Source organism: Eleutherodactylus coqui, chromosome 3 (assembly GCF_035609145.1).
Source record: "Eleutherodactylus coqui strain aEleCoq1 chromosome 3, aEleCoq1.hap1, whole genome shotgun sequence".
Classification (NCBI taxonomy): Eukaryota; Metazoa; Chordata; class Amphibia; order Anura; family Eleutherodactylidae; genus Eleutherodactylus; species Eleutherodactylus coqui.
In genome coordinates this window covers 22,598,424-22,624,364 of record NC_089839.1, presented here as the reverse complement: position 1 = coordinate 22,624,364, position 25,941 = coordinate 22,598,424, and the positions used below count along the sequence as shown (strand labels likewise).

Below are 25,941 nucleotides of genomic sequence, written 5' to 3'. Positions count from 1 at the left end.
TCATACATAGACTACAGAGAGCTGAGAAGAGGCGCACAGATCATACATAGACTATAGAGAGCTAAGTGGAGGCGCACAGATCATACATAGACTATTGAGAGCTAAGAAGAGGCGCACAGATCATACATAGACTATTGAGAGCTAAGAAGAGGCGCACAGATCATACGTAGATTACAGAGAGCTGAGAAGAGGCGCACAGATCATACATAGACTATAGAGAGCTAAGAAGAGGCGCACAGATCATACATAGACTATAGAGAGCTAAGTGGAGGCGCACAAAACATACATAGACTATAGAGAGCTAAGAAGAGGCGCACAGATCATATATAGACTATAGAGAGCTAAGAAGAGGCGCACAGGTCATACATAGACTATAGAGAGCTAAAAAGAGCCGCACAGATCATACATAGACTATAGAGAGCTAAGAAGAGGCACACAGATCATACATAGACTACAGTGCCCTGAGAAGAAGCGCTCAGGCCATACATAGACTATAGAGACCTGAGAAGAGGCGCACAGGTCATACATAGACTGTAGAGCCCGGAGAAGAGGCACCCAGGACATACATAGACTGACAGCGATATCGCCGTGAGAAAAATCGCAGCAATATCGAATCGGTAGTCTGTGCAATAGCAAATTTGTAACGCTCTTTTTCTAGGATTTTTAGGGGGACAGGGGCTTGAAATATAAGTCCTACCCCAAACATAAGCCCTAGCTGCATAAAAAAAATTAAAAAAGAATACATCCCCTCTCAAGCTCTCCCAGCAATGGCTGTGATCGGTTCATCAAGCACTGGCTCTGATTGGCTGAGCCACGGTGTTCCAGAACCAATCACAGCCACCGCTTCCTGGAGGAGGGGAGTTTGAACCACCAATCCAGGAAGCGATGACAGAAGACTTCAAGCAAGTCTGCTGGAGCTTCAGGGGAGACGCGCTGGAGACTGATAACGCCAGAGGGCTGATGTATTCTTTTTTTTTCTATGTGGCTAGGGCTTATTTTAGGGCTTTTACAGAAGGATTTTCTACTGTAAAAGTTGCATCGCACTGCATGAAAACCATGTTCTTGTGCGATACGATGCAATGCATGGAAAGGCTCCATAGGGAAACATGGGCTACAAAAAAAATGTAAAAAATTTGCAAATCGTGGTAATATTTAGCAACATGCAATTATTTTTCCTTGCAATGTCGCAGCCTACAAAACATCGCTAATGTGATGGAACCCACAGGAAAGCCTGGGCTGCACATACATGCGATTTGTAGGGCTGTCACATAACGAGAAAATCATGCGATTTTGTCGCCCGTGTGAATGTGGCCTTATAGTAAAGTCTGTGAAAATACTTTAGGTTCTTTATAAAACACACGTCCGGTGGCATAATCTGCCGTTCCACTCTCACTGTATACAGGTCGGGGGGCCGGAGATTGCAGCATTGATGTCACCAATCAGCGCCAGCTATTATACATAGACGTTATGTCACTAATGACTAGAGATGAGCGAGTATTGCCTTAGCCGAGTATCTCCCCGCTCGTCTGTAAAGATTCGGGGGCCGGTGGGGAGCGGCGGGGGGGAGCGGGGAGGAATGGAGGGGAGATCTCTCTCTCCCTCTCTACCCCCCCCCCCCCCGCTCCCCGCCACCCGCGCTGGCCCCCAAATCTTTAGAGACGAGCGAGGAGATACTCGGCTAAGGCAATACTCGCTCATCTCTACTAATGACCCTTCTTGCTAATAGCATAAACACATTGTGGCTGCATTGACTGCCGTTAAGGTCACTTATAATGTAGGGATGCAAGCCGATTGATTTCAGTGGGGTCTTGCGGTGCGCAAATGTGCACAAGATAGATCATTTTGTGTATTTTTTCATGCGATCGCACATCATGTGAAAAAAAATACGCTCATGTGAAAGAACCCATTAAAATCAATGGGTGCATTTCACTCAATATTTCGCGCAAAATTTATGCACGCGTAGTACGCTGCCCAAATACGCTCCGGCGTACGAGCCCTTAATTATAGCATATTAAAGGCTGACAGACGAGCGGTTAATGCAATACGCAATTTTTTTTGCGCAGTGAATGAGTGTATTTTGCACTTGTGCCTGTGCAAATACTCAGCATATTGGCGCAAGCACTGCTCATTTACATGGACAGGGGAATCACCCCGCCCTGATTTAAAGGCCTAATTTGCATAACCAGGTGTTGTGATCACAGGTATGCGCACCTACAGTAGACCTCTTTAGTGTGTAAGCACGCACAGGATCGGAAGGTCCTATTTTTCGCGCCCACATAGAAAGTGAAAATGAGCCCATAGAAGTCAATGGGTTCTCTTCTCCGCGTTATGCGCACAGGAATTTCCCGCGTGCATGAACACGGCATATCTTGTTCGTCTATTTAAGCCCTAACTAAATAAATACTGGCGTTTCCGCTTGAATACCGGCCAGTCACTGGATTGGTGGCAAGCCTATCGGTGACCCCTGGAGAGTTGTCATTTGAATGCCACCAACCTTGAACTCGCCCTATAGTATTGTTGCAGCACTGAGCATTACATGGTGTAACGGATCGCAGGTAAGGCGCCTCGGAATGAGGAGACGTCGGAAGAAAACAAAGAACTTATACGCTCAAGGATAAGTAGTACGGAACAGTTCACACCAGCGAAGCAAGCAAATGGTCCGACAAATTATAACTGCCTACCTACTACAAACTACTGGTACTTCTGTAACCCTAAACTCAACAATATCGTCATGCTAACGTTGGGTATCGTATCAGCAAACAAACATCAAAAAGTTATCATTGAAGTTAAAGATATCAACATAATAACTAGTAAACCACCAAGGAAGTCCACATCTTAGTGGCCATGAGTGGCACAGTTCAAACAGTAGGCTAGCTACAGTACTGTGGAGAGGATACTCACCCAACTTGTCTCAATCCAGCGTAATCAGGGCCTTGTGAGCTATATATTCTGTAAAACAATTGTTCCCATTAGTGTGCATGCACTAGTTAGTCAGAGACCGGTCTCTTACATGTCTGGCAGCTGTGTCTTAATTGACACATAGCTCAAGCGTGTCTTCCTGTGCAGTGGTGGTCTTGACCTGGTTACTACCATACTGGATAATCACCAAGAAAACCCATCTGTGATGGGCAAGTGGCTCCTGAAGTTGGGCCATCTGGCAGCTTTAAGGGGTTTTATCATTAAAAAAAAAATTCTATACTCACCTATTCCATGTCAGTCTCCTTACCACATCTTCTCCTAGCTGTGCTTCTCCAGTTCCCCTGGGGTCAGCGCACTGCACGTTGGCTGGCTTGTTACAAAGCTGGCATTTCTCACTTTCCTTCCGGACAGATCAGTGAAGTTTACGTCCTTGTGCTGTAGCGTTCACTGCCTAGGAAGGAATGTTAATCTGTTTCAGAGACAGCTCGCATGAGCAATCAATGAAGTAGATCGTCACTCCCCATGCTGGCCTGTGAACTGTAACGTAATGTACATTGGCTGGCAGGAAGAAGACTGCCAGCCAATGTACGTAACCTCACAGGAGGGAGAGGAATCGGCCAGCTGGAGGTGAGGTGAGCCCCCCCACCCCCTGCTGACAGACTGTAGGAGACAGGAAAAGATCAGTGAAGTAAAGAGCTGGTAAGTAGACTGACAGGGGAGGAATAGGAAAGTATAGATTTTTTTTTTTTATGACAGAACCCCTTTAATGAACCAGGAGTTCTCAGCAGCAGCTCCTTCGTTTAGCCATCAGCATAGCAGAACTGTCTCCCCTAAACTCTCCATTGACATCAACTGTCATTGCTCTGCTCAGCCTCTGTTACATTTGTCCTGGACAGCCAACCTGAGGTTGCTTGGTACGAGGGCAGCCAGAACGGATGTGTAAGATTGCTATACTATTCGCTAGATGCAAAACAAACAGAAATGAGAGAAAATGAACAGAGTTGGTAATCTGAACCCCTCAGACTGAACCCACATCGCAGCGGAGCACCCGTCCTGAAAGGGACGACCCCACTTCTTCCACGAGGACAGGTCAGGGGTCCGAGGGGAACCAGAGTATTGGCAACCAAGGAACAAACAGAGACTGCCAATAACTAAAAGACAAGAACAACAGAATACAATACAAACAGAGAACAAACCCGAACACAGGAGCTGGACACATAAGAGCACTGAGCAGGCTGACTGCTCAGGGAACACTGAAAATCATCGGCAACTCCCAGCCAGGAAGAGCTGGATTATATAGGGAAGAGGGAGAAGCTGACTGGTTGACAGAACTGTCAATCACCAGCCACATCTCGCTAACAGCTACAGAACTAATTACCCTGAACTAGTAAGCACAGGAGATGTTAACCCTAATTAGTCAGGATAGAACCCACAAAACAAAGGTGTGCTGGAAAAACACTTGACCATGTGCTGGCTATAACGTGACAGTCTCCTTATATAGTTCCTCAGAGCCCCTTTTTAGAACTTCCTAGGTCCTTCCTATTGTACATGCTTGGTAAATCCATAGAATATAATGGCTCCATTCACTTCTATTGGCAATAGTCTCTGCCTGTACTGGAGCTCCCTCTAGTGTGAAAAAAGAAAGTACAGGGATTGCAGCTCACCTCTCAGAGTCCATAGCTTGGATCCAAAATCACATGTGTGGTGGTGCAAAGGAGAGATTGATTGTAGCAATCTGCCAGACTGATTGTAGCAATCTGTGTGAACCAAGTTTAAACAGAAATCCCAGCACTCATCTTCTTGAAAATACTGCAAAACATTAAAACATCAAGCGCACCCCATAAAGCTTACACATCCTAAAAAATGTCACTTCATCCCATCTCTAGTGGTCAACTTTAATATTACAGGCTGCATCACTGACTGTAATGGGACTGGCTTTATACTAATTGGAGCAGGAGCAGCCTGCCGCCCTTCTGCAAATGGCACCCACTAAAATGACCTGCAAAGTATCTCAGAATGAGAGGGTCTCATCTATACTTGTGGTCTGTTCCTTGCTTCATCATCGACTCCAGACTTGCCTCCCTCTCTATTACCTCCATAGGGAATTAAATTGTGCAATGAAGACACCCAAAATATTACATCAGATTCTGACCTTATATATATATATATATATATATATAAAATGTGAGGCGTATTGGTGATAACTCACTTCTTCAAAAATAGGTTCACGCGGAGCATCGCATGCCAATGATGTGGGAGGAGAACGATGGGTGCCAAGGTGCACGAGGGGCAAAGGATACTCTACTGTGGGGCAGCTCACCATGAAATTATACCAGACGTGTGTCTAAAACACATATCAGCAAATCTTTCTGCATACGGGGCCCAGAAGCAGACGGATGGTGACTGCACCTATACTAACAAAGATGCATCGGAAGAAAAGACTTCAATTTGCATGGCAGTATTTGAATTGGACCACCGCTAATTGGCAATGAGTTGCATTCTCCGATGAGTCATGTTTTCGGTTTAATCGAAGGGATGGACATTGGCATGTCAGGTGAGAAACATCGCAGAACAAACCCCGGCAACCATTGCTGGAAGAACACAAGCTATGGTCTGGGGAATGTTATCATGGCGTTCTCTGGCCGCTCATCCATGTGGAAGGCTCTATGAACCAATGTGGTTATGAATCCATCCTTGCAGATCTCGTCCCTCCATACATGCTGTCTGTCTTTCCAGGGCAGATGGGGTCTTCCAGCAAGACGATGCAACATGCCATATGGCTAGAAATGTCCACCAGTGGTTGAGAGAGCATGACCAAGACTTCCAAGTACTTCCCTGCCCCCTATTTCCCCAGACTAGAACCTAATTGAGCATCTTTGGCGCCACCTTGATCTTGGTGATCGCTCTATGGATCCTCCTGCATGCACCCTCCAGCAACTGTGGGATATATTCTGCAGCCAGCATGGCTCCAGATACCTGAGACCACCTACCAGCACCTTATTGAGTCCATGCGGCACACAGTGGTTAATCTGGATATTAGCTGGTGGTCATAATAATGTGACTTGAATCTGTACATTTGTTGGAATTATTTGGGTTCAAAGTTTACTTGGGCGGCACATGAATGCCAGTAAAGATGCCCGTTGTCTGCTGCATGTTCTACCCTACAACACAACAGCTCCCATTTAGTGAATCTTCATGGGGGCAGATACAGAGTATTTTACGCTGCAGATCTGTGTGCAGCCTATTACAGTACAGACCAGGCGGGTGACATTTCAGGTAATCTCACCTGCCGGCTGCGGCATAAATTGGCGTACGGTGCAGACTGGCGGCGGATCTTGTTCAGGAACTAAAAGGCTGCAACGAATTCAAATTTTAACCCACAAATTCGCAGCAAAAATCCACAAGTGCGGCCGACTGCGTGTGGAGATGGCGGTCCGCAGCGCCAGCATCTCATCCTTACACTGACAGAACTGAGCAACGTAGAAGCGAAGCCCGAAATGGCGCAGCACCCACGCAGCGCACAAGTATCATCTGCTGCGTGACATCCCATCATCTAGATATATACAATACGGGGAATGTGACGCTGGAGGCTTCGCCACAGCAAAACACGTATAACAGTGCCCTGCACAGAAGTCTGATGTCATACTGCCCCCTGCCTGCCATCTGTGGTATCCTCTAAGGAAAACTTAGTAGGAGGCTCCTGAATGTTTGATTGCAAAGTCCGTGGCAGGAGGGGGAAGCAATCATTAGGACGTCGCCAACGAGTCTACAAGCGTAATGCTGGGTCCACACGGGGCTGGTTGCAGTGGAATGTTGGCAGCGGGCATTCCGTTCCAGATCAGCAGTCCTCCTGGTCTCTGACAGGCGGGCAGCAGGTGATCACTGTAACAAATTAGTGACCTCAGCCATCAACAAGTCTGGGATCACCATGATGCCAGGAATATGGCCACTGAATCCACTGATTGGCCACAAGCTCAGACAGCCATTGCATGCCACTGGTAGGCAAGCAGTCTTCGCTGTGTGGGAACGTAGCTGCAGAGTTTTGCCTCCCTAATTTTCACATCTACACGGAGCGTCCGTGCGAGTTTTACACAAAGTCTTTGGAAATCCATCGTCAGAGTAAGTAGCGAATTGGACGTCCCGCCGCCGGCTGCGTGGAAGATTCTGCGCAAACATTTCTGATGTTATCCCTATGGATGGCAGTTGTCACCGACCCTGAAGCCGGACGACAAAGCGCAGTGACGTTCTTCCTGCGAGAGTATGCAGACTGTGGAACGCGATGGTTTCATGAAGACTTTAGTGTGTAGTAATGAAGCCGATTTCCAGCTTTCAAGTAACAAACATAATGTCAGAATCTGCGGGTGGGAACCTCCTGTGCTCCAGTCAGTAGCTCTCACCACTGAGCTATCCAGCCCTTGCATGACTCTCAGCTGCGTTTCCTGATCCCAGTTAGCTCGTACTTGCCTCCTGGTCCTGACCCCACCTCTGTCTTGATTGCACTCCCTATAAAAGCCTGGCCCTGCCACTACCTTAGTGCGTGATTATTCTGCTCCACAGCACTGTTTGATCAAACTCCACATGCCTGTTCCTCTGCCATTTCTGCAATACCTCCTGATACTGACTTCTGGCTTCCCTCCTGACTATGCTACCCACCTCCTCCATCTGTACTGCAAACTGAGACCTCCCTTTGCTGACTCCTGGCTCTTCCCTGATTACTCTCCAGACCTGTGGCTGCTACACCTGGAGCTCCACCTTCGTGCCTGAAACCACTAGAGCCCCATTTGGTATATCGGAGATATGACATCTGATACGTGTCTTTAAACTGTAAGTCATGCAGTCAATATACTAAAGTTGACATGAGGCACATGTAATCAGATACACAACATAAGGGGTATTACAATTAATATATTGTTTAAACCCTTAAAGACATGGCCTATTAGGGGCTTAAGGACGCATCAATTTTTGGTGGATTTTCATCTCCATTTTTCAAAAGCTGTAATGTGATCAGTAACCTGTGTGGTAGGCTTCCAGGGTCACATAACCAGGGGGTGATCAGTGTGCGCAGGACTCTGCTGTGCTAGTTGTGATCCCTGTTGTATGGGATGAAGAATGCATGTAGCAGAGCTATATGTATATGTAGCAGAGCTGTGTATGTGTGATGTGCATGTAGCAGAGCTATGTGTGTGTGACGTGCATGTACTAGAGCTGTGTGTGTGTGTGATGTACATGTAGCAGTGCTGTATGTGATGTACATGTAGCAGAGCTTTGTGTGTGTGACGTGCATGTAGCAGAGCTGTTTGGCACATTGCTCCACCAGAAACACTGGTACTATAATTTGCTAATAATTACTAGTAGCTTCTGAATCACCACTTTGTGTCAGTGTGATTTTCCTCCAGTGTACCTTGAAAGGATTGGGAATACCAGCTGATAAGTGACGATACCCATTGAGTATAACCTAAATTAGGCGATTATTCTAATACTAGACAGAAGAATAATGACAGAACTCCCTCTGTCAGCCTCAGGGATCACAATATCAAGGAGGGTCATGAATCTCTTTTGGGTTAAATTATTGCAAGAATGCCTGGAAAACATTTTAGAATGGTGATCATTCCAATCTGCGTTCAACTAACTCCTGAAACTGATCAAGGGAAGCCGAACACATTTGGATGGGGTAAAACGTTCTATTGGGAACACAAAATGCGTGAGGTTTGGAAGCCAATCCGGGCAAACTCTCCGACTGCAAGGGATGGAGATCTGATGATGTGGAGACATCCTGAGAAGAGACCATGGCCGGTCCGGCAGCCGCCTCCACAACTCCTAGACATCGCTAGTAGAGAAATGGGTTTGACTGTAAGATTCCTAGAAAAACTGTTAACATCAAGTAAAGTTTTACACGGGTCAAAGTGGCAAGTTGGCAGAAATGACGATCAGACAATAAGGAAATATGTCCAGAAGTCAAACTTTTGTCTGAAAAGTTAATAACCTGATTTATCTCTTGGTGCGTCTAGAATGTTGCCGATCCACGTCTGTGCTTCATCCACGCTCTGCGTTTTTAGGAAACTTGGGTCTAAGGCCACATTCATACAAGCGAGCGCAATATTGGGCTGAGAATAAAGAAGATGGAACAATACCTGTACCATCTCCCTTATTTGCATATTACCCAGAGGAGCATGAATGGCCTAATAAGTCTCCTCACTCGCCTTCTAGGTGCTCTCCCTAAGGAGAAAAGATAGCGATTGGGCTGAGAAACGCGGCCCGATATCCCGCTTGTGAACATGTGTTTACCGGTGGATATGAAGCGTTTTTTTCATGAAAAATGCCTCGCGCCACTTTTGTGAAATTGCAATCCTTCAGCACTTGTTTCACGCGTGTCAGAGGATCGGCATTGATTTAATGGGAAGCATCACATCGCACTCTCATGTACATCGCACAGCATGCAATATGTTTGACTGTCCCATTGAAAACAATGGGTGATGCATTCTGAGGGATGCAAACAAAATAGGACCTCGCAGCATCGCTCATGTGTGTGGCTCCTTTCGAAAGATATGGAGTTCATCTTCACGCTCATGGGAATGTATCCTAACAACCACAACATTATCAGCCTTGTAGGAACCTGAGACATCAGACACGCCCAAAGCAGATATCTCAGAGCAGGGTCAGAAGCATCCATGTCAGAGGCGCTTGACGTAACCTTAGATTACTTTTATTTTTTACCCTTCTGCGAGAAGTAAAAACATGGTGTATACGGTGTCCATACGATGTATACGGTGTCCATACGATAGTCTTGCAAGTCCTGAATACATTTTACCTGCTTCGTTTCAGAAATCTGAGTCTCTGCTTAGGGCTGGCTCACATAAGCATGTGGTAGAATCGCCATCTTCCTTCACAGGATGGTTGGAAACACCTTAACATCTTCACCTCAAATCTGTATCTTCAGGAAAATATCTGGATTCGCCAGCCTTTTATTTCCACCTCACAGCAAACAAACGTTCATTATCCGTACCTCACCAGAGTGGGAGTCTAGGATCATCCTCCATGTCAAACTCAAGGCCTCCACCGACCCCAGGCTTGCAGCCCTTTAAGCTCTGCTGAGCTGTCAACTTCCCCCTGAGTGTGGTAGGAACTCATACTTTTATCTTACTTCCTGTCACACCCACAGGTGTTCTTTCTCTCTTCTGCTACCAGAATGCCTGTCTATAGCCCTCTACAGGTCATTCTGTGAACTGCACTCCTACTGTATATACAGCATTTTGTACGCACTCCTAGAGAACAACATGCTGCGTTCCTTTTTACTTGCGTAATATGCGCAATGAAAAACATTTGTGTGAATGGGATAGAATGTATTTAAATTGCTATGATATACAGCGTATTATAAGCATATACATTGCGTGCGTAATATGCAATTCAGGTACATTCATGTGAGCCCAGCGTTAGTCACATGATTACTTTTTTGTTTGTTTATTGGTTGCATGTAAATCTGCAGCGCGTCAATTTACACTGCAGATTTTTTAACCCAGATTTCATACCTTCAAATTAGGGGTTGAAATTTGCAACATTTTTGCACCATACACCACTATCCTACCTAAAAGCTTTTGGACAGCCCTGTCGGTAGAATGGATTATGTCTTATTAGCGTATCACGTGTCATAAATCATGCTACATACGATGCCGACCCGTGGAGGTGTCAGCCATAGTTTGTGACAGGTACTGCACGCTATTGGATATACGGGTTATTCCGCTGCACACAAGCCGCCCATCATGAAGTGCAAAGCATCAACCAGTCTACAATGGGGCAAGGAGCGTCCTCATTGGATGGTTGTGCAATGGAAGAATGGTCTATGGAGTGATGGATCACACTACTCTAACTTCATATCAGATGAGGGTACCTGGGTGTGGAGGATGATGGGGTAAGTACGGCAGAGGTTCTGTTATGGTCTGGGGATATGTTACGTGGCATGGTCTCGGTCCGTTGGTTGTAGTGACAAGAAGCATGAACACGGAGATGTACCCTGACATTCTAGACAATAATGTGCTGCTGACAATGTGGTAATACCTTGGGAATGGTCGGCCATACTTCCAACAAGACGATGCAGCTTGTCACAAATGTAACACTGTTTTACATTGGTTTGAGGATGTAGATGTTCCATGATTGGATTGTCTACACAGAGTCCCAACCTGAACCCTAATGATCATCTCCGGGATGAACTGGAACATCAGGTCAGGAAATATGAACAGTGTCCACCTTCTCTGAGAGTACTCGTCAGACATTTGCAGGATGAATGGAGGGAAATACCAGTTGAAGTGTATCAGACGTTAGTAGAAAGTATCCACGGAGACTATCCAATGTCATTAGGGCCAAAGGAGCCGCACTTAGTATGAACAGATGGAAATACATACTACTGTATATTCTTGCTCAGGAGTCTGATTTGCTTGGTAGGACAGTGCATGTTGGAGTTAGGATTTAGCACTGCGCCCCCCCCCATGAACTTCAGTGAGAGTGCGAGGTCGCAGGGCTACACAGCAAGCTACATTGTGGCCAAAGTCGCCGTGTAGTCCTACCCTTAGCTGGATTCACACGGCCATATTGTGAATCTTAGGTGCAACTTGCATTGGATAGCGCACGGATGGTGCATGCTCAGCGCTACCTGCATGTCCTATTCTTGTCTGTGAAAACAAATGAGAATCGGAAGTGCAACGATTTTTTTTAACCCTTTCCAATCCACTGTCTGACGTCTAAAGACATTACGATTTAAGGCTGTACAGCTCTGATGTTGGAAGACGTCCGTCGGGGTTCTCTTACTGTACATTGCCAGCCTCTCTGCTGTCGGAGCCTATCCAACTTGTCACGTCATGCAGTACTGGCTTTAGCCAGCAGATAGCGCCGTTGTATAATGGCAGAAAAAGATTAAACCCCCTATGAAAACCAGGATGCAAATTGGATTGGAAAGGGTTAAAGTCCATGTGAAAAATCGCCCGTGTGTAGAACCTCGTAGGCGATGACGGTCCGTGTGCTGTTCATGCAATTATATGGGCAGCACACGGACCAAAATCAGGACAGGTGAAAAAGCCCCAAACTGTTCTCTCTGTCTATTAGTAATGAATCTGTAAAGGACTGACGGGACGGGTGAGTAATGGCGGGCGTGTCCAGAACTGCTGTGTGTAACTAGGATGGGCGTTCCCCGGGCGTCGGGCTGTCCGGCCACTTCCAGTGTCATCAGTGCCGGCAGTAAACATGGAGGAGACACCGGAGCTCAGTGAAGCAGACCCCGACACCCAGGTACATACATGACTACATGCTATTATATATGTGTACTGCTCACATGTAACCTGTGAAACTACAACTCTCAGCAGGGCATGCTGGGAGATGTAGTTCCACAACAGTTGGAGAGCCGCAGCTCCTATAGCACTGATTATGATGATGGTAATAATATACATCTGATGTTACTTTTTACATCTTCTATATAATCTATATCACACATCACATCATACATCACATCACACATCACACACAGTCATACATGTACCAGCAGGAGGACAGGAAATGTACAGAAATATCATTTCCTTCAGTGAAATTGTTGTATCTTTTACTGAACACCCTGGAGAAATTGGTGGAATTCGATGCAACATGTTAGATATGTAGAGAGTCACCCAGAATAAATGATGGCAAATTAGAATGAAACAGGTAGTTCATTCCTGTTGGGTACAGCTGTCAGTAAGAAGTGTGCCCACCATGAGCGCTAGTACAGGTGTCAGTAAGAAGTGTGCCCATTGTGAGCCCTAGTACAGGTGTCAGTAAGAAGTGTGCCCATTGTGAGCCCTTGTATAGGTGTCAGTAAGAAGTGTGCCCACCATGAGCCCTAGTACAGGTGTCAGTAAGAAGTGTGCCCATCATGAGCCCTAGTACAGGTGTCAGTAAGAAGTGTGCCCATCGTAAACCCTAGTACAGCTGTCAGTAAGAAGTGTGCCCACCATGAGCCCTAGTACAGCTGTCAGTAAGAAGTGTGCCCATTGTAAACCTAGTACAGGTGTCAGTAAGAAGTGTGCCCACCATGAGCCCCAGTACAGGTGTCAGTAAGACGTGTGCCCATCATGAACATGGTACAGGTGCCAGTAAGAAGAGTGCCTACAATGAGCCCCATTACAGGTGTCAGTAAAAAGTGTGCCCATCATGAGCCTGGTACAGGTGTCAGTAAGAAGTGTGCCCATCATGAGCACGGTATAGGTGTCAGTAAGAAGTGTGCCCACCATGAGCCCCAGTACAGGTGTCAGTAAGAAGTGTGCCCATCATGAACATGGTACAGGTGCCAGTAAGAAGAGGGCCTACAATGAGCCCCACTACAGGTGTCAGTAAAAAGTGTGCCCATCATGAGCCTGGTACAGGTGTAGCAAGTGTGTGCATCATGAGCTGGTAGAGGTGTCAGTAAGAAGTGTGCCCATCACTAGTACGGTACAGGTGCCAGGAAGAATTGTGCCCATCATGAACCCAGCACAAGAGTCAGTAAGAAGTGTGCCCATCACGGGCCTGGTACAGGTTTCAGTAGGAAGTGTGCCCACCATTAGCCTGGTACAAGTGTAAGATGTGTCCCCCATGAACCCTGGTACAGGTGTCAGTAAGAAGTGTGCCCACCATAAGCCCCTGCACATGTGTTAGTAAGACGTTTGCCCACCACTAGCTCCGGTACAGGTGTTAGTAAGAAGTGTGCCCACCATGAGCCCCTGTACAGGTGTCAGTAAGAAGTGTGCCCACCATAAGCCCCTGCACATGTGTTAGTAAGAAGTGTGCCCACCATGAGCCCCTGTACAGGTGTCAGTAAGAAGTGTGCCCACCATTAGCCTAGTACAGGTGTAAGAAGTATGTCCATCATGAATGAACCTGGTATAGGTGTCCGTAAGAAGTTTGCCCACCACAAGCCCTGCGTGGGCCAATCCATGGTCATGAGTCATGACGCCTTGCAAGGAGTGTCTTGTGATGGCTGCAGTATGTGGATGGGCATTATCCTGTTGGAAGATACCATTTTGGATGATGGCCATGAAGAGTATGATAAAAGGGTACCACTCTGGCCACTTACTGGAGGGCATTGTGCCTTCCACAACCACTAACCTAGTCCTGCCACCATAACTGATTTCCCCACCACCACCAAACCCTGACTCCAGGGGTCGGACCTGTGTGGCGCTCTGATCTCACAGCAGGGTGGGCCTTTTCTCCAAAACACAGATGGATACATTGACGATTATCACTTTGCCCCAGACAGAATTGGGACTCATCACTAAACACAACTGTCCTCCATTCATGTCTCCGGTTGCGTTTAGTGGTACACCAGGTTAGTCATTGCTGGCAGTGAAATCGGGTTAAGGGAACACACTGCATGGGGGTCCGAGAACGCAACCCGGCTTCAAGCAATGAGTTTACAATTGTTTGTGGGCTGACTGTGACCCCAACCATCGCTCGGATCTGTGCTGCAGCTACTGCCGTACGTACAATCTGGCGGACTTCACGTGGTGCTGTCCTTCTGCATGGCCCTATGCCGGGGAGTACCTTGCGAGTACTGGCGGCTTCCAATGTCCATTGCGTAACTGCTGACATTGCACTATGGCCAGTCCTCCCGGAGATTTCACAATATGATGCCCCCATTTCGATCATGCCAATTATCCAGCCTCCTTTAAAGTCAGACATTTGGGTGTACGGAAATCAATCTCTGCGGCGTGGCGTAGCGGGTCACCGGCAATCTAAGGACAAAAAAGGAGCTTCTTCCATAACCCACTTCACCACTTATGCACTAAAACAATAGAGCATTTTGCATAAAAAAATGCCCCCCTAATTTGCATACGAATACCCGGACTTCATCCAATGTTTAATTACTCATTATCTTCATAGGGAGACACTTTCATCCAAGCTTCATACTTTTTCTAATGCTTTCCGTTTGCACCCGTGTGTCTGTACATGCACCAGAGATGGGTTTCTGAGGCAGAGGGCGCCGCAGGGCATCCAGTAGTGGTAGTGTGTCCCGTTGGCACCTATCTGACCGGTACGCAGACTGCACTTTCCTACACAGAGGGTCACTGCAATAAGAAGTATGCAGTGTGGTATATGGTTTCTACAATGGACCCCTATGAGTGTCAAGGAATTGTCCTATTTTCAGCCTCCCTCACCCAGTCACTTTGTGAGATATATAGTATCGGACCTGAAGCCGTCCACCATCATGACCCAGAGTCAGGGGTGCAGCTAAAGGCTCATGGGCCCAGGTGCAAAAGTTTATCGTGGGCCCCCCAACTTTTCTTAACCCCTTAACAGTTAAGGGAAGTTGGGGGGCTCCACAATAAATTTACCCGGGGTCTGAATAAAGTTAGATGTCTGATTTAGGTTTGAAGTAAAAGGGGTATTCCCATCTTGGGTTTTCATCTGCTTTAGTTACTGGCCACCCGGCCAGGAACTACACGAACAGCCAGGCACTGCAATGCAGCATTGTTTGCGTAGCTATAGTGTAGCACAGCATGTAACTTGGGGAGTTACAGAAACAGTGTAGTGCGCTGTGCAACATTGTATCCGTAGCCCTCATTCACTTCAGCAAGGGCTGCGGAAACAGAGTTGTGGAAGCGCTCGGCTGTTTCCAACCGCTGCGGTCAAAAACAGAGGGCCGGGTGTTCCCATCTCGGACGTGAAAAGCAGAGATGGAAACCCCCCTTTAACGTAGAGGTCTGACAATATTTAGGGGGTCTGGTCTGCGTTCTGAATTAAGTGATGAGTCTGATATGAATATAGGGGGTCTGAAGATATTTAAGGGGTCTTATGATAGCACAGAGGGTCTGAATATATTTAGGGAGTTTGAATAAATCTCGGGGTTCTGGAGTTTAATATTGATTCTCGGCTCTGATCTGGGGTTTGATATTAATATAAGGAGTCTGAATATATTTAGCGCTGCCATTTTATATAAGCCACACCCCCTGGAAAGGCCACTCCCATTTTACCGTGATCCGCTGCTCAAGTATCACCCTGTACAAGTCTCTCTCAGGTTGGCATCTCTGTATGGCATCTGTCAGGCTGGTGTCACGCGGGCATAAGTGCAATTACATGCACATGCTCCCATTCACTGAAACAAGCTATTAAGTTAATTAGTTCACTATGTGCTATTTTCGTGCGCAAATGCACAGTAAAACTGAGCGTGCTGCGTATTTTTTAACGCAAACGAAGTGCGCATGCAAAACACGCCTATGTGAACAAACCCATTGAAATCAATTGGTTGCATGCACTGTGTATTGCGTGCGCGAATACCATTAGATGTACAATGTTCCTACACAGCAGGAAGTACATGATCTGACCAGGGTCAGTGACATGTCATGGAGCACACGCCCCGGGGTCAGTGACATGTGATGGAGCACACGCCCCAGGGTCAGTGACATGTCATGGAGCACACGCCTCAGTCATGTCGTCCCGCAGGTTTATTCTTGTGTCATCCAGTGTCTCAAGTTACAACCCAGAAAGACAACAATCTGGGAGGGAGAACTATGGAGCCTGTAGGCCTCAGGGTAGCGCTGAACCTAATTACAGGGAGGGTCCTATAATACAGAAGGTCTGATAATCTGGAACTTTTCAAAACAGTGTGAGGGGCTCTCCGTACCCTCCTTTACAACATAAGCGGCTCAGCCGCTCGGAGTCTGCGGCCGATGGACGTATGGTACAGGCACTGGACAGCGCCATCTTGTAGTAGCCTCCGAGAAGCTGTGGGTGGAGAAGGACTTTTGAGCACACACTCTCCATAGTGGATAATGCAGGCCGAGCCCACCACCCAGTGCCGGGTCCTACAAGGTCACTAGTGGGTCTGTGAGGAGGATATGAGGACATTAGAGCAGTGTGTGCTCCGCAGCATCTAGCAGAGGCCTCTCAGACATAAGAGAGCACATGAGAGCAGTGTGTGCTCCGCAGCTCCCAGCAGAGGCCTGGCAGACATAAGAGAGGACATGAGAGCAGTGTGTACTCCGCAGCACCCAGCAGTGGCCTAGCAGACATAAGAGAGGACATGAGAGCAGTGTGCTCCACAGCACCCAGCAGAGGCCTAGTAGACATAAGAGAGGACATAAGAGCAGTGTGTGCTCCACAGCACCCAACGGAGGCCTAGCAGAGCTAAGAGAGGACATGAGAGCAGTGTGTGCTCCGCAGCACCCAGTAGAGTCCCAGCAGACATAAGAGAGGACATGAAACTGGTGTGTGCTCCACAGCATCCAGCAGAGGCCTAGCAGACATAAGAAAGAACATAAGAGCAGCGTGTGCTCTCCAGCACCATAAAAGAGGACATGAGAGGAGTGTGTGCTCCACAGCACCCAGCAGAGGTCTAGAAGACATAAGAGTGGACATGAGAGCAGTGTGTGCTCCGCAGCATCTAGCAGAGGCCTCTCAGACATAAGAGAGGACATGAGAGCAGTGTGTGCTCTGCAGCATCTAGCAGAGGCCTCTCAGACATAAGAGAGGACATGAGAGCGGCGTGTGCCCCCCAGCACCCAGCAGAGGCCTAGCAGACATAAGAGAGAACGTGAGAGCGATGTGTGCTGTGCAGCACCCAGCAGAGGCCCAGCATACATAAGAAAGGACATGAGAGCGGCGTGTGCTCCGCAGCACCCAGCAGAGGCCTAGTAGACATAAGAGAGGACATGAGACCAGTGTGTGCTCCGCAGCACCCAGCAGAGGCCTAGTAGACATAAGAGAGGACATGAGAGCAGTGTGTGCTCCGCAGCTCCCAGCAGAGGCCTGGCAGACATAAGAGAGGACATGAGAGCAGTGTGTGCTCCGCAGCACCCAGCAGAGGCCCAGCAGACATAAGAAAGGACATGAGAGCAGTGTGTGCTCCGCAGCACCCAGCACAGGCCTAGTAGACATAAGAGAGGACATGAGAGCAGTGTGTGCTCTGTAGCAGCCAGCAGAGGCCTAGTAGACATAAGAGAGGACATGAGAGCAGTGTGTGCTCCGCAGCACCCAGCAGAGGCCTAGAAGACATAAGAGAGGACATGAGAGCAGTGTGTGCTCCGCAGCACCCACCAGAGGCCCAGCAGACATAAGAGAGGACATGAGAGCGGCGTGTGCTCCGCAGCACCCAACAGAGGCCTAGTAGACATAAGAGAGGACATGAGAGCAGTGTGTGCTCCGCAGCACCCAGCAGAGGCCTAGTAGACATAAGAGAGGACATGAGAGCAGTGTGTGCTCCGCAGCTCCCAGCAGAGGCCTGGCAGACATAAGAGAGGACATGAGAGCAGTGTGTGCTCCACAGCACCCAGCAGAGGCCCAGCAGACATAAGAAAGGACATGAGAGCAGTGTGTGCTCCGCAGCACCCAGCACAGGCCTAGTAGACATAAGAGAGGACATGAGAGCAGTGTGTGCTCTGTAGCAGCCAGCAGAGGCCTAGTAGACATAAGAGAGGACATGAGAGCAGTGTGTGCTCCGCAGCACCCAGCAGAGGCCTAGAAGACATAAGAGAGGACATGAGAGCAGTGTGTGCTCCGCAGCACCCACCAGAGGCCCAGCAGACATAAGAGAGAACATGAGAGCGGCGTGTGCTCCGCAGCACCCAACAGAGGCCTAGTAGACATAAGAGAGGACATGAGAGCAGTGTGTGCTCTGCAGGACCCAGCAGAGGCCTAGTAGACATAAGAGAGGACATGAGAGCAGTGGGTGCTCCGCAGCACCGAGCAGAGGCCTGGCAGACATAAGAGAGGACATGAGAGGAGTGTGCGCTCCGCAGCACCTAGCAGAGGCCTAGCAGACATAAAAGAGGACATGAGAGCAGCGCGTGCTCCCCAGCACCCAGCAATCTTAATCATGAAGCATATCCGCTGCGTACGATTACAACGATACCAAAGTATTCATTGGTACTATTTTGGCATTTATACAGCTTTTTTATCACTTTTATTGTGTTTTTTGGAGTTATCATTAATTACATCAAAAGGGTTGGCGATTATTCCGATTGCCAGATTGGAGTCAGGAAATAATTTTTTCTCCTAAATGGGAAAAATTGGCTTCTACATTACTGTGGGATGGAGCGGGCTCAACTTCTGATTCCGTGCCATCGACAGGACATAAGTTTACGCCCTGTTGCATTAAGTATCTCCCAGCCAGGACATAAACGTATGTCCTGTGGCGTTAATGGGTTAAGAAACACAAGACTTTTAATACATTTATTGTATCTTGGGCCACCCGTGTGCCTCTTCCTCCAGAAATCCGCTATATTGGACACCAGTTTCTGTTGTAAATTACAGTAAATTTGTAGGGCCATTGGCAAACTGTCACCTCCCATTAGGTGCTGCACAAATTTCATAGACATAGTGAGGGCAAAAGAAAAATGGCAAGAGGTTGCAAATATTTGCACAATTAGGATCTGTTTTTAATGCATAATTCTGGCATAACTGCTTTATGTATCATCACTCCTGCCACACAGCTCTGCTACATGCACGTCTCACACACACACACAGCTCTGCTACCTGCATGTCACACACAGCTCTGCTACATGCACGTCATACACACACAGCTCTGCTACATGCCCATTACACATACGCATAGCTCTGCTACATGCATGGCACACACACACACAGCTCTGCTACATGCACGTCACACACAGCTCTGCTACATGTACATCACATGTAGCTCTGCTACACACATTCTTTATCTCATACAACAGGAATCACAAGCAGCACAGCACTCGGGATAAAGGACCTGTGATGGCATCACAGTCATGCCCCGCCCCTGATTACATCACAGGGCCTTCATCCCGAGTGAGTGAGTTACATGCTCCGCCCCTTATCACATGACAGTGATGTCATCACAGGTCCTTCATCTCTGTGCAGATTACGGGCGGACTACATCCCCTGCAAACCCCCTGTGGCCTACGAACACCTAGCCGGACAGCAGCCATGTGCTTACAGGACCTGTGATGACATCACCATCATGTGATCAGGAGCAGAACATGTAACTCACTCACGGACAGACAGGTGGTTATTAGTATTTTGATATGCCTTTTCTGCCGCCTTCAGGACTTTATACTGCAGCAGACGATGCTCCGGATTAAAGACCCCCAGAAATCCCTCAAGTTTTACAACAAATGCCTCGGGATGACGTAAGTTTTAGACACAGTTGATTCATCTCTTCTTACAAATGTCTTCCTTCTTAAAGGGGTCTCCAACATCAGCTGTCCAGGACCTCCTTCTATTAGCCAGCGCCACAGTCAATAAAACTGTTGCAGAGGACCCTATGGGTCCGTACATTACACGGGTGACCCGCTAGTGCAATAAGGTCTTATGCAGACGGGTATGTCTGACTTCATCCACAAAAAAACGGACGCTTTTTTATCAGTATGTAGGTCTGTGTGTCATTTGACTGCACTGCTTGAGCCCACTTCTTTCCATGGGCCATTCGTTTTTCTTGCACACAAAAAAAATTGTCCTTGTGCGGTCGTTTGCACATACAGGGGGTGGACAAAAATATGGAAACACTGTACGAAATGCATGCCTTAAATTACATGGGGTTATAAATCATATTTCAATAAGACATGAAGAGACCGATTTTAAGTGGAGGGAATATGACACAGATGAGAACATCTACATGAGCAACAAGGGTCCATTGGTCAGGGGTTTGAGACACTCAGCTGCTGTTACCAGCAAAACCACCCAGAGCAGGGCAAGAGGTGAAGTCAACACAAATGTGGAAAGAAAACAATCAGCCAAGCCAGGGTCTAAAGGACAGCTAATAATTCAAATCCCAAGGTGTTTCCATATTTTTGTCCATCACATGGATGAGGATTATGCTCGTCTCAATAACCCATGTTTTGGGAGGCTTGAAAACATCCACTTCCCATTTTGTTAGAACTGCTTTGGTCTCTCCTCAGTCTCCTCCTAAAACTTGATTTCCCCTCCATGAAGTTCTCCCAATACGTCTTGGGCTACGAGGATGGAAAGGACATCCCGGAGGACATGAAGGAGAGGGAGGCCTGGGCGTACTCCTGCAAGGCCACCGTCAAGCTGACACAGTAAGTTATGTCTATGGAAGATATGTGTACAGGATATAGTGACATGTATATAGGAGGAGCACTAAGGCCATCCGTGGCCCCCATGCTGGACTAAAGGCATCCCTGCACCAAGCATCCCTGAAAGAGGTTCTGTCTTTTCGATCTGTTGTCCGTAAACCAGCCGAGCGCCACAAATCACTAATTCATCTGTTTTCTACGTCCTTTTTTTGCACTTTTAAAGTGGTACAAATTTCAGTAACCACTAAGTTTAATAATAGTCTGACACTTCCTGTTCTGTAGGGATCACCTCTCAGCACTCATCTCATCACAGGCAGAAATATAATGACAGATAACACCTACACCTGGATAACACGGCTCACCTACCCCCCTCCCTGCATAGGTTACAAAGCATGACCACATAACTCTCTCATAGAAGGCTATGGGCGATGGATACAGCTTACCTCCTCCCCTACTCTGGCCACACAGCAACACTCTACTCTAGGTATAAAGATGATGGTCACAGCTCTCCTGCTCCCTCTTCATACACAGGTCACAGAGCATGCCCAAAATATTTTCCCATAATAGTCTATAGTTAATGGCCACAGCTCACCTCCTCCCCCGTCATACACAGATCACTGACCATGCCCATAATATTTTAGCATAAAAGTCTATAGGTGATGGTCACAGCTTACCTCCTCCCTCTCCCTACACAAATCACAGAACATGCCCACAACAGTCTCCCATAGAAGTCAATCTGTTTCCTACTATCCGTTGTGTCTATGGCCCATGAGGCTGCTGCAAAGCATATCTATTAACTGCAGCTTAGGCCAGATGCCCCTATAATCATGCACAGACCATAGAATGAAACAATCGGGTAATGTGTGTATGCCTCTGTCTCCTGCAGCAATTGGGGCAGCGCCAACGATGAGAAACCATTTCATAATGGCAACACGGATCCTCTGGGCTTTGGTAAGTTGTGTCATGTAGGACCGTGTGTGTCTGTGTCAGTCGGTGTCACACATGTATGTACCTGAAATGGACTAAATCATCATTTTATGGAATGCTCTGCTTGATACGAATTCATATTTTAGGTTTGCGCCAGTGATTGTTGGGGGAGGGGCTTCCTATTTCATCTAGTTTAGGGCTGGACAGGTATTCTGGCATTGAAATATGACTTTGCCCTAAGGGATCCCCAAAATAATCTGGAAAACAGCCGACTAGAGGAAATGCTGAGGAGCCAAGGAATGGGCGGTCTACCCTCATAAATGCCACAGTAGCACACCCCTTTAATAGAGACCCCCATCTAGTAGAGTGTTGGACCTCCTTTGGTCTTCAGAGCGTTGGACCTCCTTTGGTCTTCAGAACCACAGGAGTTCGTTATGGCATCCATCCACGGGTAACAGAGCAAAACCAGGCCAGACCTGGGCACAGAGAAGATGCCAGCTGCTTAACATACATGGAGGGGGCACAGATAGTTGGGGGTAGGCAGGAATGTGGTCCCCGTTTAGACTTAATAGGGTTGGCAGTACGGGGAGAAGATTAGAAGTTCTCTCTGCCGAGTTTGCTTCTTATTTACTCTCCTTGACGGGTAATAGTTTACCGGCGCGGTCTGTCCGCCAGCGTCCGCCCGCGGGCACCATTCTCCTTACTGGCCACTTCTGAGGCATTTGCATTTCCGACCCCAGGGCCGTCCATGCAGATGATATAATTGTAACCGTGTGGGATAAATAATGCATTTACAGATCAGCAATAACCAAATAAGGTTTTTTCGTTTGTTTTTAATTTTATTTTTCATTTGTTTGTTATGAGATAAGGGGGTTCTTTTTAACTTTTAATTTTTTATATTGATAAAAAAAAAAAACAATTTACTTTTTTTTTTAGTCCCTATACGGGTCTTGAACTAGAGATCATCACATTGTTTATACAATATACTGCAACACTTCAGCACTGCAGTATATGGTATTTCTGTAAGTGTTCTATTAAGCCACAGGCAGGGCTTAATAGGCAGAGATATATGGCAGCGCTGGAGGTCTTTACAAGGTCCTGGGCTGCTATGACACCCAAACGGCACCCCGTTATCTCATCGTGGGGAGTCCATTTGGGGAGAGAGAGGCACCATTCTCCTTACTGGCCACTTCTGAGGCATTTGCATTTCCGACCCCAGCCTATGATATCTAGCTTGTACCGCGGCACCTACGGCTTATCTGTCTCCCATATACAGGTCACATGGGCATCGCGGTCCCGGACGTCTACGCTGCTTGTAAGAGGTTTGAGCAGCTCGGGGTCACATTCGTGAAGAAACCCGATGAAGGTAAAATTTATCGTATTATATCTGCGTATGAGGCTCATTAACGGCATATATACTGTGAGAGGCTCGGGCGCAACTAGCATCAGACAGTTTATTGACTCAAGTCCATGTACTGTCCGATAGGAATGGGTCATGGCATGATTTTTTTTGCGTGGACCAATGGTCCCCGTGAAACAAGCGTCTATCTGCATAGCTTCATAGGCTATAATGGGGTTTGTGCTGTCCGTGGATTCACACGGACAGCACAGCCACATGGCCCCATATATACTAGTGTTCCAGCAACCTCAAAGGGGCTGATCCAGGTTTTCAGGATAGGCTATCAACATCTGATCGGACAGGGTCTGACTCTACAACCCTGCTGATCAGCCGTTAGAAGGGGTTGAGGTGGTCAGGTGATCGCTGCAGCCTCTTCAATCAGTCCAGCAAGCTGTTAATACTCAGAACTTTTCCTAGAGTTGTATCACAGAGTTGTTCTATTCACTTTAATTAAAAAATGCTGCAGTACTCAGAATGGCTGCTATGAAGAGTATGGCATGGTTCTGAATACAATGATTGTCTGGGTGGTGTGAGAGACAGACCCAGAGGCGTAACCTGAAGCTCCTGGGCCCCAATGCAAAACCTGTAACGGGGCCCCCAACTATAATGCTTTATTCATAGTACTGGGCTCCCTATATGGAGAAGAAGGCCTTATGGGCCCCCCAAGGCTCCTTTGCCTGGGTGCAACCGCATCCCCCGCATCCCTTATAGTTACGCCAGTGGTCAAACCCCATCAGTTAGATATTGATGTCCTATCCAGAGGATAAGCTTTCAAAAATAGTCTTATACTCCAGTCACAGCGTGAGCTGCAATCACAATTCTGCTGCTGTCAGACACTTCTACAAGTGTAACAGAAAATCGACTTTGTCACAATTCATGCTGGGAGCGGTTTTGCCCTATTAAATGTCTCTACACTGCATGGGTTAATTACTGCATCCTCCACACTACACTATATAAGTATGTGAGCTATATACAGAATTATGAGTGCAGCTCTGGATGCAACTCGGGTATAAAACATGTGATTACTCAGAATCAGTACAGGAACCTGTTTACAAAGTCACTGGGCCGTCTATGCAGATGATATAATTGTAACCGTGTGGGATAAATAATGCATTTACAGATCAGCAATAACCAAATAAGGTTTTTTTGTTTGTTTTTCATTTTATTTTTCATTTTTTTGTTATGAGATAAGATAAAAAAAAACAAACAATTTACCTTTTTTTTTAGTCCCTATACGGGTCTTGAACTAGAGATCATCACATTGTTTATACAATACACTGCAACACTTCAGCACTGCAGTATATGGTATTTCTGTAAGTGTTCTATTAAGCCACAGGCAGGGCTTAATAGGCAGAGATATATGGCAGCTTTGGAGGTCTTTACAAGGTCCTGGGCTGCTATGACACCCAAACGGCACCCCGTTATCTCATCGTGGGGAGTCCATTTGGGGAGAGAGAGGGAGCTGCCTCCTTCTGACAGCAGCATCTAAAGGGTTAAGGGCTGTGATCTGAGTTATGTCCAATTGTGGCTGGGGTGGGGGGAGTCAGCTGTCAAAAACAGCCAACACCCGCCGTGTATGGACTGGCCTTGGTTCCTAAACCTGCTACATACACACCCTGTGTACATCCGCCATACAGGTACGGCCAATGGGGTACCAAGGACAGACAGGGCAGGGCTATACTATTCTGTCGGATCGATGGCGGAGGCGGCAACCTGCCTGCAGCTGTCCGAAAATTGCGCAAAACCCGCAATATAGTCCTGACATTTGTGGCCCGCTGCAGTATTACTGTCAACTAACACTTGCGCATTTTTCAGGGAAGATCAAGGGGCTGGCGTTTATTGAAGACCCTGACGGTTATTGGATTGAGATCTTCTCCTCCGACAACATGGCGTCCATCATGACGTGATCACAGTCACCGCGCCCTCCTGCTTGCCGCTACGTGACTGCGCCAACGGGACTAAGGATTCTGCTCATTACGGCAAACCGCTCCCCACTGCTGAGAAACGTCACACGCGGGACATCCAAACCTTCCGGAAACGCCGATGCAAGCAAATCTAAAGATCACCGAGCGGCGCAGTCGCCACGCTGTAAATCGTCACGTTTAAGTTATTGTCTCTAATAAATTGCGCTAATTGTTCTGTTTTTACTTTTTTTATATATTTTTTGTCCGCTGACGGATTCTTCTGTCGTAATTTGACACTTTTCGATCAGGTTATACAAGACCGCCACCCTCCATCCGTCTCCAGACACTCTGTGCGCCAATGTTCTCCTCGCACCCTCTCTGCTTTACGAGTTTTTGCACTCATTTAACCTTTGAGTCATTTTTGTGTAACGGCTCATAAAAGCCAGAAACTGAAGGAAGAAACATTATAATTACACCACAGGTGGAAGAGAAGTCAGCGGCGCCAAAGTAGGACACGTAGGGTACGGAGCGCAGAGGATTGTTAGACATTAACCCCTTAAGGACGCGGACTTGGTTGTTTTTTCTCACTTTCGTTTTTTTCCTCCTCGCTTTCCAAAAAAATCATAACTTTTTCTTACTTTTCTGTTTACATTGCAACATGAGGGCTTGTTTTTTTTTTTGCGGGACGAGTTGTAATTTTTTCGCGGTACCGTTTAATGTACTGGAAAACTTGAAAAAACTTTAAAAAACTTCTGAGTAGAGTGAAAAAAATAACTCATTTTAGCCTTTG

General features: G+C 47.2%; 1 protein-coding gene across 1 annotated transcript; it reads left to right on the top strand.

The window, feature by feature from the left end:
• The first annotated feature begins 12,071 nt into the window (after positions 1 to 12,071).
• Positions 12,072 to 25,394, top strand: LOC136620499 (lactoylglutathione lyase-like). Its single transcript, XM_066595301.1, has 6 exons — positions 12,072 to 12,195; positions 19,933 to 20,015; positions 20,784 to 20,924; positions 21,808 to 21,872; positions 23,125 to 23,214; positions 25,063 to 25,394. Exons 1-6 carry the CDS (start codon positions 12,151 to 12,153, stop codon positions 25,152 to 25,154), a joined length of 516 nt encoding a protein of 171 aa, XP_066451398.1. The 5' UTR covers positions 12,072 to 12,150; the 3' UTR covers positions 25,155 to 25,394.
• Positions 25,395 to 25,941: the final 547 nt, after the last annotated feature.

Coding starts and splice junctions, on each gene's coding strand:
- LOC136620499 (XM_066595301.1), top strand. CDS start 12,151: ATGGAGGAGACACCGGAGCTCAGTGAAGCAGACCCCGACACCCAG. Junction 20,016..20,783: donor AACAAATGCCTCGGGATGAC/GTAAGTTTTAGA, acceptor GTCTCTCCTCAG/TCTCCTCCTAAAACTTGATT. Junction 23,215..25,062: donor CGTGAAGAAACCCGATGAAG/GTAAAATTTATC, acceptor CGCATTTTTCAG/GGAAGATCAAGGGGCTGGCG.